The 15,020-nt window shown below is 47.5% G+C and overlaps 1 protein-coding gene across 1 annotated transcript in view; it reads right to left on the bottom strand.

Annotated features, from left to right (window-relative positions):
- LOC138101222 (tonsoku-like protein) overlaps positions 1-14,474 on the bottom strand; it is a 29,515-nt gene extending 15,041 nt beyond the window's left edge. The window contains exons 1-6 of the mRNA XM_068999080.1: positions 14,338-14,474; positions 12,921-13,079; positions 12,113-12,271; positions 10,455-10,613; positions 9,445-9,601; positions 2,323-2,464 (exon numbers count right to left, since the gene is read on the bottom strand). Of these exons, the coding sequence (XP_068855181.1) occupies positions 2,323-2,464; positions 9,445-9,601; positions 10,455-10,613; positions 12,113-12,271; positions 12,921-13,079; positions 14,338-14,474 (913 nt within the window). The remainder of the gene's footprint in view (positions 1-2,322; positions 2,465-9,444; positions 9,602-10,454; positions 10,614-12,112; positions 12,272-12,920; positions 13,080-14,337) is intronic.
- Positions 14,475-15,020: the final 546 nt, after the last annotated feature.

The raw sequence follows: 15,020 nt of genomic DNA, 5'->3' as shown, positions 1-15,020 counted from the left end.
TCCCCCTATTTTCCCCAAAATTCCCAGAATTTTTCCCAAAATTCCCAATTTTTCCCCCCAAATTCCTGGTATTTTTCCCCAAAATTCCCCCTATTTTCCCCAAATTTCCTGGTATTTTTCCCCAAATTCTTGATATTTCCCCCCAAAATTCCCGGGATTTCCCCCAAAATCCCCAATATTCCTGGAGTTTCAGTGGCCCCAGGGCATTGTAGGAGAGCGACAGCGTCCGGAGCGGGCACAGCTCTGAAATTCCCGGAATTCCCAACGGTATTCCCAAAATTCTGGGTGTTTTTCCCCAAAATTCCCGTCTTTTTTTCCCAAAATTCCCCATTTTTTTCCCAAAATTCCTGGTATTTCCCCCAAAATTTCGCCAAATTTTCCCAAAATTCCCGGTGTTTTCCTGAAATTCCCAGTATTTCCCCCAAAATTCCCAATTTTTCCCCAAAATTCCCAGTGGCTTTCCCAAAATTCCCGGGATTTTTCACCAAAATTCCCGTCTTTTTTTCCCAAAATTCCCCATTTTTTCCCCAAATTTCTCGGTATTTTTCCCCATAATTCCCAGTATTTCCCCAAAATTCTTGATATTTCTCCCAAAATTCCCGGTACTTTTCCCAAAATTCCTGATATTTTCCCCAAAATTCCCCCTATTTTTCCCAAAATTCCTGGTATTTCCCCCCCAAATTCCCCCAATTTTCCCCCCAAATTCCCAGTGTTTTTCCCAAAATTCCCCATGTTGTCCCCAAAACTCCCCCTATTTTCCCCCAAATTCCCAGTATTTTCCCCCCAAAATTCCCAATATTTTCCCCAAAATTCCTGGTATTTTTCCCCAAAATTCCCGATTTTTTATCCCAAAATTCCTGGTATTTTTCCCCAAAATTCCCGATTTTTTTTCCCAAAATTCCCCCAATTTTCCCCAAATTTCCCCCTATTTTTTCCCAAAAATTCCCTATATTTTCCCCAAAATTCTCCCTCTTTTCCCCAAAATTCCTGGTATTTTTCCCCAAAATTCCTGATTTTTTATCCCAAAATTCCTGGTATATTTCCCCCAAAATTCCCAATTTTTTTCCCCAAAATTCTCCCTCTTTTTCCCAAAATTCCTGGTATTTTTCCCCCAAAATTCCTGGTATTTTTTCCCAAAATTCCCGGCATTTTTCCCAAAATTCCCCCTATTTTTCCCAAAATTCCTGGTATTTTTCCCCCCAAATTCCCGTTTTTCCCCCCAAATTCCCAGTGTTTTTCCCAAAATTCCCCATGTTGTCCCCAAAACTCCCCCTATTTCCCCCCAAATTCCCAATATTTTCCCCAAAATTCCCAATTTTTATCCCAAAATTCCTGGTATTTTTCCCCAAAATTCCCGTTTTTTTTCCCAAAATTCCCCCAATTTTCCCCAAATTTCCCCCTATTTTTTCCCAAAAATTCCCAATATTTTCCCCAAAATTCTCCCTCTTTTCCCCAAAATTCCTGGTGTTTTTCCCCCAAAATTCCTGGTATATTTCCCCCAAAATTCCCCATTTTTTTCCCCCCCAAATTCCCAGTGTTTTTCCCCAAAATTCCCCATTTTTTCCCCCAAAATTCCCAATATTTTCCCCAAAATTCCCCCTATTTTCCCCAAAATTCTTGGTATTTTTCCCCAAAATTCCCGATTTTTTATCCCAAAATTCCTGGTATTTTTCCCCAAAATTCCCGATTTTTTTTCCCAAAATTCCCCCAATTTTCCCCAAATTTCCTCCTATTTTTTCCCAAAAATTCCCAATATTTTCCCCAAAATTCTCCCTCTTTTCCCCAAAATTCCTGGTATTTTTCCCCCAAAATTCCTGGTATTTTTTCCCAAAATTCCCGGCATTTTTCCCAAAATTCCCCCTATTTTTCCCAAAATTCCCGATTTCCCCCCCCAAATTCCCGTTTTTCCCCCCAAATTCCCAGTGTTTTTCCCAAAATTCCCCATGTTTTCCCCAAAACTCCCCCTATTTTCCCCCCAAAATTCCCAATATTTTCCCCAAAATTCCCAATTTTTATCCCAAAATTCCCCCTATTTTTCCCAAAATTCCTGGTATTTTTCCCCAAAATTCCCGGTTTTTTTTCCCCAAATTCCCCCAATTTTCCCCCTATTTTTTCCCAAAAATTCCCAATATTTTCCCCAAAATTCTCCCTCTTTTTCCCAAAATTCCTGGTATTTTCCCCCCAAAATTCCCAATATTTTCCCCAAAATTCCCCATTTTTTTCCCCAAAATTCCCCATTTTTTTTCCCCAAAATACCCCATTTTTTTCCCAAAATTCCCCATTTTTTTTCCCAAAATTCCCGTTTCTTTCCCCAGAATTCACCTGGGATGGGGAAGGGCTCGGTGAGGCCGCAGCCCCGGACGTGCAGAGTGACCAGTGCCGGACACTGGGCCAGGAGCTCGGCCAGGGCTCGGCCACCGCAGGCGCCCAAAGGGTTCAGGCTCAGGTCCAGCTCCTGCAGGGACTGCGGCCAGAGTGGACACTGAGTGGACACTGAGTGGACATTGAGTGGACACTGAGTGGACACGGGGTGGACACGGGGTGGGAGTGGACAGGGGAGTGGACAGAGGGGTCAGGAGTGGACACTGAGTGGACACTGAGTGGACACAGGGTCAGGAGTGGACACTGAGTGGACAGAGGAGTCAGGAGTGGACAGAGGGGTCAGGGGTGGCCACAGAGTGGACACAGAGTGGACACAGGGTCAGGAGTGGACAGAGGGGTCAGGAGTGGACACAGAGTGGACACAGGGTCAGGAGTGGACAAGGAGTGGACAGAGGGGTCAGGGGTGGACAGAGTGGTCAGGAGTGGCCACAGAGTGGACACAGGGACAGAGAGTGGACACTGAGTGGACACAGGGTCGGGAGTGGACAGAGGGGTCAGGAGTGGACACTGGGTGGACACAGGGTCAGGAGTGGACAGGGGAGTAGACAGAGGGGTTGGGGTGGACACTGAGTGGACACACGGACAGGAGTGGACAAGGGAGTGGACAGAGGGGTCAGGAGTGGACACAGAGTGGACACCAAGCGGACACAGGGTCGGGAGTGGACACTGAGTGGACACTGAGTGGACACAGTGACAGGGAGTGGACAGGGGAGTGGACAGAGGGGTCAGGAGTGGACACTGAGTGGACACTGGGTGGACACAGGGACAGGGAGTGGACAAGGGAGTGGACAGAGGGGTCAGGAGTGGACACAGAGTGGACACCAAGTGGACACACAGGTGGGAGTGGACAGGGGTGTGGACAGAGAGGTCAGGAGTGGACACTGAGTGGACACTGAGTGGACACAGGGTCGGGAGTGGACAGGGGAGTGGACAGAGGGGTCAGGAGTGGACAAGGGAGTGGACACAGGGTCAGGAGTGGACAAGGGAGTGGACAAGGGGGTGAGGAGTGGACACTGAGTGGACACAGGGTCAGGAGTGGACAGGGGAGTGGACAGAGCGGTCAGGAGTGGACAGAGGGGTCAGGAGTGGACCCAGAGTGGACACAGGGACAGGGAGTGGACAGGGGAGTGGACAGAGGGGTCAGGAGTGGACACTGAGTGGACACAGGGTCATGAGTGGACAGGGGAGTGGACAGAGGGGTCAGGAGTGGACACTGAGTGGACACAGAGTTGGGAGTGGACACTGAGTGGACAGAGGGGTCAGGAGTGGACACTGAGTGGACACAGAGTTGGGAGTGGACACTGAGTGGACAGAGGGGTCAGGAGTGGACACTGAGTGGACAGAGGGTCAGGAGTGGACACTGAGTGGACAGAGGGGTCAGGAGTGGACAAGGGAGTGGACACAAGGTCGGGAGTGGACAGGGGAGTGGACAAAGGGGTCAGGAGTGGACACAGAGTGGACACGGGGTAGGAGTGGACAGGGGAGTGGACAGAGGGGTCAGGAGTGGACACTGGGTGGACACAGAGTGGACACAGGGTCAGGAGTGGACAGGGCAGTGGACAGAGGGGTCAGGAGTGGACCCAGAGTGGACACAGGGACAGGAGTGGACGGGGAGGGGACAGAGGGGTCAGGAGTGGACACTGAGTGGACACTGGGTGGACACAGGGACAGGGAGTGGACAAGGGAGTGGACACAGGGTCAGGAGTGGACACAGAGTGGACAGAGGAGTCAGGAGTGGACAAGGGAGTGGACAGAGGGGTCAGGAGTGGACAGAGGGGTCAGGGGTGGCCACAGAGTGGACACAGCATCATGAGTGGACAGGGGAGTGGACAGAAGGGTCAGGAGTGGACACTGAATGGACACAGGGTCGGGAGTGGACACTGAGTGGACAGAGGGGTCAGGAGTGGACACTGAGTGGACACAGAGTTGGGAGTGGACACTGAGTGGACAGAGGGGTCAGGAGTGGACAAGGGAGTGGACACAAGGTCGGGAGTGGACAGGGGAGTGGACAAAGGGGTCAGGAGTGGACACTGGGTGGACACCAAGTGGACACAGGGACAGGGAGTGGACAGGGGAGTGGACAGAGGGGTCAGGAGTGGACACTGGGTGGACACAGAGTGGACACACGGACAGGAGTGGACAAGGGAGTGGACAGAGGGGTCAGGAGTGGACACAGAGTGGACACCAAGTGGACACACAGGTGGGAGTGGACAGGGGTGTGGACAGAGAGGTCAGGAGTGGACACAGAGTGGACACAGGGTCAGGAGTGGACAAGGAGTGGACAGAAGGGTCAGGGGTGGACAGAGTGGTCAGGAGTGGCCACAGAGTGGACACAGGGACAGAGAGTGGACAGGGGAGTGGACAGAGGGGTCAGGAGTGGACAGAGGGGTCAAGAGTGGACACTGGGTGGACACGGGGTCGGGAGTGGACACAGAGTGGACAGAGGGGTCAGGAGTGGACACTGGGTGGACACTGGGTGGACATAGGGACAGGAGTGGACAAGGGAGTGGACACAGGGTCAGGAGTGGACACTGAGTGGACAGAGGAGTCAGGAGTGGACACTGAGTGGACAGAGGGGTCAGGAGTGGACAGAGGGGTCAGGGGTGGCCACAGAGTGGACACAGCGTCATGAGTGGACACTGAGTGGACAGAAGGGTCAGGAGTGGACACTGAGTGGACACAGAGTCGGGAGTGGACACTGAGTGGACAGAAGGGTCAGGAGTGGACACTGAGTGGACACAGGGTCGGGAGTGGACACTGAGTGGACAGAGGGGTCAGGAGTGGACAAGGGAGTGGACACAAGGTCGGGAGTGGACAGGGGAGTGGACAAAGGGGTCAGGAGTGGACACTGAGTGGACACTGGGTGGACACAGGGTCATGAGTGGACAGGGGAGTGGACAGAGGGGTCAGGAGTGGACACTGGGTGGACACAGAGTGGACACACGGACAGGAGTGGACAGGGGAGTGGACAGAGGGGTCAGGAGTGGACACTGGGTGGACACAGAGTGGACACACGGACAGGAGTGGACAAGGGAGTGGACAGAGGGGTCAGGAGTGGACAGAGGGGTCAGGGGTGGACAGAGGGGTCAGGGGTGGCCACAGAGTGGCCACAGGGTCATGAGTGGACAGAGTGGACAGAGGGGTCAGGGGTGGACACTGGGACAGGAGTGGACACTGGGTGGACACTGGGCTGGACAGGAGTGGACACTGGGACAGGGGTGGACACTGGGACAGGAGTGGACACTGGGTGGACACTGGGTGGACATTGGGTGGACACTGGGGTGGACAGGAGTGGACACTGGGACAGGGCTGGACACTGGGTGGACACTGGGGTGGACAGGGGTGGACACTGGGGTGGACACTGGGTGGACACTGGGTGGACATTGGGGTGGACACTGGGTGGACAGGGGTGGACATTGGGTGGACACTGGGACAGGAGTGGGCACTGGGACAGGAGTGGACACTGGGTGGACACTGGGTGGAGACTGGGGTGGACAGGAGTGGACACTGGGACAGGGGTGGACACTGGGTGGACACTGGGGTGGACAGGAGTGGACACTGGGGTGGACACTGGGTGGACACTGGGTGGACATTGGGGTGGACACTGGGTGTACAGGGGTGGACATTGGGTGGACACTGGGACAGGAGTGGACAGAGGGTGGACAGGGGTGGACACTGGGACAGGAGTGGACACTGGGTGGACACTGGGTGGACACTGGGACAGGAGTGGACACTGGGACAGGAGTGGACACTGGGTGGACACTGGGTGGACATTGGGTGGACACTGGGGTGGACAGGAGTGGACACTGGGACAGGGCTGGACACTGGGTGGACAGGGATGGACATTGGGTGGACACTGGGGTGGACAGGAGTGGACGCTGGGACAGGAGTGGACACTGGGTGGACACTGGGTGGAGACTGGGGTGGACAGGAGTGGACACTGGGACGGGGGTGGACACTGGGTGGACACTGGGGTGGACAGGAGTGGACGCTGGGACAGGAGTGGACACTGGGTGGACACTGGGTGCAGACTGGGGTGGACAGGAGTGGACGCTGGGACAGGAGTGGACACTGGGTGGACACTGGGTGGACACTGGGGTGGACAGGAGTGGACACTGGGTGGACACTGGGTGGACACTGGGTGGACAGGAGTGGACACTGGGTGGACACTGGGTGGACACTGGGACAGGAGTGGACACTGGGGTGGACACTGGGTGGACACTGGGTGGACACTGGGACAGGAGTGGACACTGGGGTGGACAGGGGTGGACACTGGGACAGGAGTGGACACTGGGTGGACACTGGGCTGGACAGGAGTGGACACTGGGACAGGGGTGGACACTGGGTGGACAGGAGTGGACACTGGGACAGGAGTGGACACTGGGGTGGACACTGGGTGGACACTGGGTGGACACTGGGACAGGAGTGGACACTGGGACAGGAGTGGACACTGGGGTGCACACTGGGTGGACACTGGGTGGACAGGAGTGGACACTGGGATGGACAGGAGTGGACACTGGGACAGGAGTGGACACTGGGTGGACACTGGGTGGACAGGAGTGGACACTGGGTGGACACTGGGCTGGACAGGAGTGGACACTGGGACAGGAGTGGACACTGGGTGGACAGGAGTGGACACTGGGTGGACACTGGGTGGACACTGGGACAGGAGTGGACACTGGGGTGGACACTGGGTGGACACTGGGGTGGACACTGGGTGGACACTGGGGTGGACAAGGGGTCAGGGACGAATTTTGGGGATTTTTTGGGAATTCTTTTCGGGATTTTTGGGTGACTTTTTTGGGGTGTTTTTTGGGGCGATTCTTGTGATTTTTAAAATTTTTTGGGGGATTTTTTGGGGGAATTTTGGGGGATTTTGGGCACATTTTGGAGGGATTTTTGGAGGGTTTTTGGGGAATTTTTAGGGGATTTTTTGGGATTCTTTTGGGGGGAATTTTTGGGTGTTTTTTAAATTTATTTTTGAGGGAATTTTTAGGGATTTCTTTGTTGATTTCGGGGGATTTTTGGGGGGAATTTTGGTGGGACATTTGGGATTTTTGGCATTTCTTTGGGTTTTTTTGCGGGACTTTTTTTTATGATTTTCGGCTTTTTTTGTGGGATTTTTGCCCTTTTTGGTGGGATTTTATTGGGGATTTTTGGCGTTTCTTTGGGATTTTTTGCGGGATTTTCTGTGGGATTTTTTGCAGGATTTTTGCCCTTTTTTGTGGGATTTTTGGTGAATCTTTGGGATTTTTTGTGGGATTTTTTGCAGGATTTTTGCTCTTTTTTTGTGGGATTTTTTGGCGCATTTGGGGCCTTTTTGAGGGGGTTTTCGGGGGGAAAATTTGGGGTTTTTTTGGGGATTTTTTGTCGGATTTTCTGTGGGATTTTTGGCATTTTTTGTAGGATTTTTGTGCTTTTTTGTGGGGTTTTCTGAGGGATTTTTGGCATTTCTTTGGGGGTTTTTTTGAGGATTTTTTTTTTTTAGGATTTTGGGCCTTTTTTGGGATTTTTTGTGAGTTTTTTCGCATTTTTTGTGGGACTTTTTCTGGGATTTTTTGCGGGAGTTTTGCCCTTTTTTGTGGGATTTTCTGTGGGATTTTGGGCCTTCTTTGGGATTTTTTGCGGGATTTTTGGTGTGATTTTTGCACTTTTGGCTGCCATTCTTTTTGGATTTTTTAGCGGTTTTTTAGGGATTTCTTGGGATGATTTTAAAAGAAATTTTAGAAGGATTTTTTAGGGATTTTTGGCATTATTTTGGGGATTTTTTGCAGATTTTTTGTGGGATTTTTGACATTTCTTTGGGGGTTTTTTGAGGGTTTTTTTTAGGATTTTGGGTTTTTTTGTGGGATTTTTTAATGGGAGTTTCTGTGGGATTTTTGGCATTTTTCGTGGGATTTTTGCCCTTTTGTCTGGGTTTTTTGACAAATCTTTGGGATTTTTTTGGGGATTTTTTGGGGGATTTTTGCCCTTTTTTGTGGGATTTTTGCCGTTTCTTTGGGATTTTTTGGGGGATTTTTGCCCTTTTTTGTGGGATTTTCTATGGGATTTTTGGCGTTTCTTTGGGATTTTTTGTGGGATTTTTGCCCTTTTTTGTGGGATTTTTGGCGAATCTTTGGGATTTTTTGTGGGATTTTTGCGCTTTTTTGTGGAGTTTTCTATGGGATTTTTGGCGTTTCTTTGGGATTTTTTGTGGGATTTTTGGCATTTTTTGTGAGATTTTTGCCCTTTTTTTGGGGTTTTCTGGGGTATTTTCTGCGTTTCTTTGGGATTTTCTGGGGGATTTTTTGTGGGATTTTCTGCGTTTCTTTGGCATTTTTTGTGGGATTTTTGCCCTTTTTTGTGGGATTTTTGTGCTTTTTTGTGGAGTTTTCTATGGGATTTTTGGCGTTTCTTTGGGATTTTTTGTGGGATTTTCTGTGGGATTTTTGGCGTTTCTTTGGCATTTTTTGTGGGATTTTTGCCCTTTTTTTGGGGATTTTTTGTGGGATTTTCTATGGGATTTTTGGTGTTTCTTTGGGATTTTTTTGTGGGATTTTTGGTCAATCTTTGGGATTTTTTTGGGGATTTTTTTGGGGGATTGTTTTGGGGATTTTTTTGGGGGTTTTTGCCCTTTTTTGTGGGGTTTTCTGTGGGATTTTTGGCATTTTTTGTGGGATTTTTGCACTTTTTTGTGGAGTTTTCTATGGGATTTTTTGTGGGATTTTCTGTGGGATTTTTTGTGGGATTTTCCGTAGGATTTTTGGCATTTTTTGTGGGATTTTTGCCCTTTTTTTGGAATTTTTTGTGGGATTTCCTGTAGGATTTTTGGTGTTTCTTTGGGATTTTTTGTGGGATTTTTGCCCTTTTTTGTGGGGTTTTCTGTGGGATTTTTGGCATTTTTGGTGGGATTTTTGCAGGTTTTTTTGGGATTTTTTGTGGGATTTTTGGTGGGATTTTTGGCCAATCTTTGGCATTTTTTGGGGGATTTGTTTGGGGGATTTTTTTGGGGATTGTTGCCCTTTTCGGTGGGATTTTTGGTGGGATTTTTGCCCTTTTGGCTGCCATTCCCTGCGGGCACACCTGGAAGGCGTCCGGCTGCGCGCCGAGGCTCCGCAGGCCGCGGGGGCCGATGCCGGTGCCGGCCAGGTCCAGCAGGGCCAGGCGGGCCAGAGTGACCAGCAGGGCCCCGAGCTCGGCCACTGCGGCCGCCGCCATTCCTTGGGCCATTGCAGAAGAGCTTGGGGGGATTTTTCGGGGGTTTTTGGGGAGTTTTGGGGATTTTTTGGGGATTTTTTTAGGGGTTTTTTAGGGATTTTTTTTGGGTGATTTTTAAAGAATTTTTAGAAGGATTTTCTGGGGGATTTCTGGATTTTTTTGGGATTTTTTTCAAGATTTTTCCAGGATTTTTGGCATTTTTTTGAGGTTTTTTTGAGGATTTTTTTAGGATTTTGGGTTTTTTTGTGGGATTTTTCTATGGGATTTTTGAAGGATTTTTGGCATTTTTTGTAGGATTTTTGCCCTTTTTTTGGGATTTTTGGCAAATCTTTGGGATTTTTTTTGGGATTTTTTGGGGGATTTTTGCCCTTTTTTGTGAGATTTTTTCCGTTTCTTTGGGATTTTTTGCCCTTTTTTTGCCATTTTTTGTGGGGTTCTCTGTGGGATTTTTGGCCTTTCTTTTGGATTTTTTTGAGAATTTTTTTTATGATTTTGGGGGTTTTTTGGGATTTTTTGTGGTTTTTTTTGGGATTTTCACTGGGATTTTTTGTGGGATTTTTGGCCAATCTTTGGGATTTTTTGTGGGATTTTTTGCAGGATTTTTGCCCTTTTTTGTGGGATTTTTGTCGTTTCTTTGGGATTTTTTGTGGGATTTTTGGGGATTTTTGGTGGGATTTTTGCCCTTTTTTTGGAATTTGTTGTGGGATTTTCTGTAGGATTTTTGGCGTTTCTTTGGGATTTTCTGTGGGATTTTTGGCCAATCTTTGGCATTTTTTGGGGGATTTGTTTGGGGGATTTTTTTGGGGATTGTTGCCCTTTTCGGTGGGATTTCGGGGGGGATTTTTGCCCTTTTGGCTGCCATTCCCTGCGGGCACACCTGGAAGGCGTCCGGCTGCGCGCCGAGGCTCCGCAGGCCGCGGGGGCCGATGCCGGTGCCGGCCAGGTCCAGCAGGGCCAGGCGGGCCAGAGTGACCAGCAGGGCCCCGAGCTCGGCCACTGCGGCCGCCGCCATTCCTTGGGCCATTGCAGAAGAGCTTGGGGGGATTTTTCGGGGGTTTTGGGGGAATTTTGGGGATTTTTTTAGGGGTTTTTTAGGGATTTTTTTGGGTGATTTTTAAAGAATTTTTTGGGGATTTTTTGTGGGATTTTTGGATTTTTTGGGGATTTTTTTCAGGATTTTTTGTGGGATTTTTGGCATTTTTTTGGCGTTTTTTGGGGGATTTTTAAAAGGATTTTGGGGTTTTTGTGGGATTTTTCTATGGGATTTTTGAAGGATTTTTGGCCTTTTTTGTAGGATTTTTGCCCTTTTTTGTGGGGTTCTCTGTGGGATTTTTGGCGTTTCTTTGGGATTTTCTTGGGGATTTTTTGGGGGATTTTTTGGGGGATTTTTGCCCTTTTTTGTGGGATTTTCTGTGGGACTTTTAGCATTTCTTTGGGGTTTTTTTTGAGGATTTTTTTTGTAGGATTTTGGGCCTTTTTTGTGATTTTTTGTGGGATTTTTTGCAGGATTTTTGCCCTTTTTTGAGGGATTTTTGGTGTTTCTTTGGGATTTTTTTGGGGATTTTTTGAAGGATTTTTGCCCTTTTTTGAGGGATTTTTGGTGTTTCTTTGGGATTTTTTGTGGGATTTTTGGCCAATCTTTGGGATTTTTTGTGGGATTTTCTGTGGGATTTTTGCCCTTTTTTGTGGGATTTTCAATGGGATTTTTGGCGTTTCTTTGGGATTTTTCGTGGGATTTTTTGCAGGATTTTTGGCATTTTTGGTGGGATTTTTGCCCTTTTTTAGGGGTTTTTTTGTGGGATTTTTTGCAGGATTTTTGCCCTTTTTTCTGGGATTTTTGGCGTTTCTTTGGGATTTTTTGCGGGATTTTCTGTGGGATTTTTGGCATTTTTGGTGGGATTTTTGCCCTTTTTTTGGAATTTTTTGTGGGATTTTCTGTAGGATTTTTGGCGTTTCTTTGGATTTTTTAGGGATTTTTGGGAATTTTTGGGGATTTTTTGCAGATTTTTTGTGGGATTTTGGCATTAATTTCGTTTTTTTTGGGGGATTTCTTTTAGGATTTTGGGTTTTTTTGTGGGATTTTTCTATGGGAGTTTCTGTGGGATTTTTGGCATTTTTTGTAGGATTTTTGCCATTTTTTGTGGGGTTCTCTGTGGGAAGTTTGGCGTTTCTTTGGGATTTTTTTGGGATTTTTTGGGGGATTTTTGCGGGATTTTTTGTGGGATTTTTGGCGTTTCTTTGGGATTTTTTGTGGAATTTTTTGCAGGATTTTTGCCCTTTTTTGTGGGACTTTTGGTGAATCTTTGGGATTTTTCTTTGGGATTTTTGCCCTTTTCTGTGGGATTTTTGGGGTTTCCTTGGGATTTTTTGTGGGATTTTTTGAAGGATTTTTGCCCTTTTTTGTGTGATTTTTGGCCAATCTTTGGCATTTTTTGGGGGATTTGTTTGGGGGATTTTTTTGGGGATTGTTGCCCTTTTCGGTGGGATTTCGGGGGGGATTTTTGCCCTTTTGGCTGCCATTCCCTGCGGGCACACCTGGAAGGCGTCCGGCTGCGCGCCGAGGCTCCGCAGGCCGCGGGGGCCGATGCCGGTGCCGGCCAGGTCCAGCAGGGCCAGGCGGGCCAGAGTGACCAGCAGGGCCCCGAGCTCGGCCACTGCGGCCGCCGCCATTCCTTGGGCCATTGCAGAAGAGCTTGGGGGGATTTTTCGGGGGTTTTTGGGGATTTTTGGGGATTTTTTTGGGATTTTTTTAGGGGTTTTTTGGGGATTTTTGGGGGTGATTTTTAAAGAATTTTTAGAAGGATTTTTTAGGGATTTGTGGATTTTTTGGGGATTTTTTTCAAGATTTTTTGTGGGATTTTTGGCATTTTTTTGGTGTTTTTTTGGGGATTTTTTTTAGGATTTTGGGGTTTTTTGTGGGATTTTTGCCCTTTTTTTGCCCTTTTTTGTGGGATTTTCTATGTGATTTTTGGTGTTTCTTTGGGATTTTTTGTGGGATTTTCTGTGGGATTTTTGTGGGATTTTTTGTGGGATTTTTGGCGTTTCTTTGGGATTTTTTGTGGAATTTTTTGCAGGATTTTTGCCCTTTTTTGTGGGACTTTTGGTGAATCTTTGGGATTTTTCTTTGGGATTTTTGCCCTTTTTTGTGGGATTTTTGGGGTTTCCTTGGGATTTTTTGTGGGATTTTTTGAAGGATTTTTGCCCTTTTTTGTGTGATTTTTGGCCAATCTTTGGCATTTTTTGGGGGATTTTTTGGGGGGATTCTTTTGGGGATTGTTGCCCTTTTCGGTGGGATTTCGGGGGGGATTGTTGCCCTTTTGGCTGCCATTCCCTGCGGGCACACCTGGAAGGCGTCCGGCTGCGCGCCGAGGCTCCGCAGGCCGCGGGGGCCGATGCCGGTGCCGGCCAGGTCCAGCAGGGCCAGGCGGGCCAGAGTGACCAGCAGGGCCCCGAGCTCGGCCACTGCGGCCGCCGCCATTCCTTGGGCCATTGCAGAAGAGCTTGGGGGGATTTTTCGGGGGTTTTGGGGGAGTTTTGGGGATTTTTTTAGGGGTTTTTTAGAGATTTTTTGGGGTGATTTTTAAAGAATTTTTTTGGGATTTTTTGTGGGATTTTTGGATTTTTTGGGGATTTTTTCAGGATTTTTCCAGGATTTTTGGCAATTTTTTGGGATTTTTTTGAGGATTTTTTTTAGGATTTTAGGGATTTTTTGTGGGATTTTTCTGTGGGATTTTTGGCATTTTTTGTGGGATTTTTGCCCTTTTTTGTCGAGTTTTCTATGGGATTTTTGGTGTTTCTTTCGGATTTTTTTGAGAATTTTTTTTAGGATTTTTGGGGTTTTTTTGGGATTTTCTCTGGGATTTCTGGCGTTTCTTTGGGATTTTTTGCAGGATTTTTGCCCTTTTTTCTGGGATTTTTGGTGTTTCTTTGGGATTTTTTGTGGCATTTTTGACGAATCTTTGGGATTTTTTGTGGGATTTTTTGCAGGATTTTTGCCCTTTTTTGTGGGATTTTTGACATTTTTGTGGGATTTTTTGTGGGATTTTTGGGGATTTTTTGTGGGATTTCCTGTAGGATTTTTGGCGTTTCTTTGGGATTTTTTGTGGGATTTTTTGAAGGATTTTTGCCCTTTTTTGAGGGATTTTTGGGGTTTCTTTGGGATTTTTCGTGGGATTTTTGCCCTTTTTTGTGGAGTTTTCAATGGGATTTTTGGCGTTTCTTTGGGATTTTTTGCGGGATTTTTTCTAGGATTTTTGGCATTTTTTTGGGGATTTTTGCCCTTTTTTTGGAATACTTTGTGGGATTTTCTGTAGGATTTTTGGCGTTTCATTGGTATTTTTTGTGGGATTTTTGGTCAATCTTTGGGATTTTTTGGGGGGATTGTTTTGGGGATTTTTTTGGGGGGTTTTGCCCTTTTTTGTGGGGTTTTCTGTGGGATTTTTGGCATTTTTTGTGGGATTTTTGCGCTTTTTTGTGGAGTTTTCTATGGGATTTTTGGCGTTTCTTTGGGATTTTTCGTGGGATTTTCTGTGGGATTTTTGGGGATTTTTTGTGGGATTTTTGCTCTTTTTTTGGAATTCTTTGTGGGACTTTCTGTAGGATTTTTGGTGTTTCTTTGGGATTTTTTGTGGGATTTTTGGCCAATCTTTGGCATTTTTTGGGGGATTTGTTTGGGGGATTTTTTTGGGGATTGTTGCCCTTTTCGGTGGGATTTCGGGGGGGATTTTTGCCCTTTTGGCTGCCATTCCCTGCGGGCACACCTGGAAGGCGTCCGGCTGCGCGCCGAGGCTCCGCAGGCCGCGGGGGCCGATGCCGGTGCCGGCCAGGTCCAGCAGGGCCAGGCGGGCCAGAGTGACCAGCAGGGCCCCGAGCTCGGCCACTGCGGCCGCCGCCATTCCTTGGGCCATTGCAGAAGAGCTTGGGGGGATTTTTCGGGGGTTTTGGGGGAGTTTTGGGGATTTTTTGGGGATTTTTTTAGGGATTTTTTGGGGTGATTTTTAAAGAATTTTTAGAAGGATTTTCTGTGGGATTTTTGGATTTTTTGGGGATTTTTTTCAGGATTTTTGTGGGATTTTTGGCATTAATTTGGGTTTTTTTGGTGGATTTTTTTTAGGATTTTGGGGTTTTTTGTGGGATTTTGTTATGGGAGTTTCTGTGGGATTTTTGGCATTTTTTGTGGGATTTTTGCCCTTTTTCTGGGATTTTTGGCAAATCTTTGGGATTTTTTTTGGGATTTTTTGTGGGATTTTTGCCCTTTTTTGTGGGATTTTTTCCGTTTCTTTGGGATTTTTTGGGGGATTTTTGCCCTTTTTTGTGGGATTTTCTGCGGGATTTTTGGCATTTCTTTTGGATTTTTTTGAGAATTTTTTTTAGGATTTTTGGGGTTTTTTGTGGGATTTTCACTGGGATTTTTTGCGTTTCTTTGGGATTTTTTGGGGATT

Source organism: Aphelocoma coerulescens, unplaced genomic scaffold (assembly GCF_041296385.1).
Source record: "Aphelocoma coerulescens isolate FSJ_1873_10779 unplaced genomic scaffold, UR_Acoe_1.0 HiC_scaffold_217, whole genome shotgun sequence".
NCBI classification, from domain to species: Eukaryota; Metazoa; Chordata; class Aves; order Passeriformes; family Corvidae; genus Aphelocoma; species Aphelocoma coerulescens.
The sequence above is the reverse complement of the archived record's forward strand: the minus strand, read 5'-3'. Positions and strand labels throughout refer to the sequence as shown.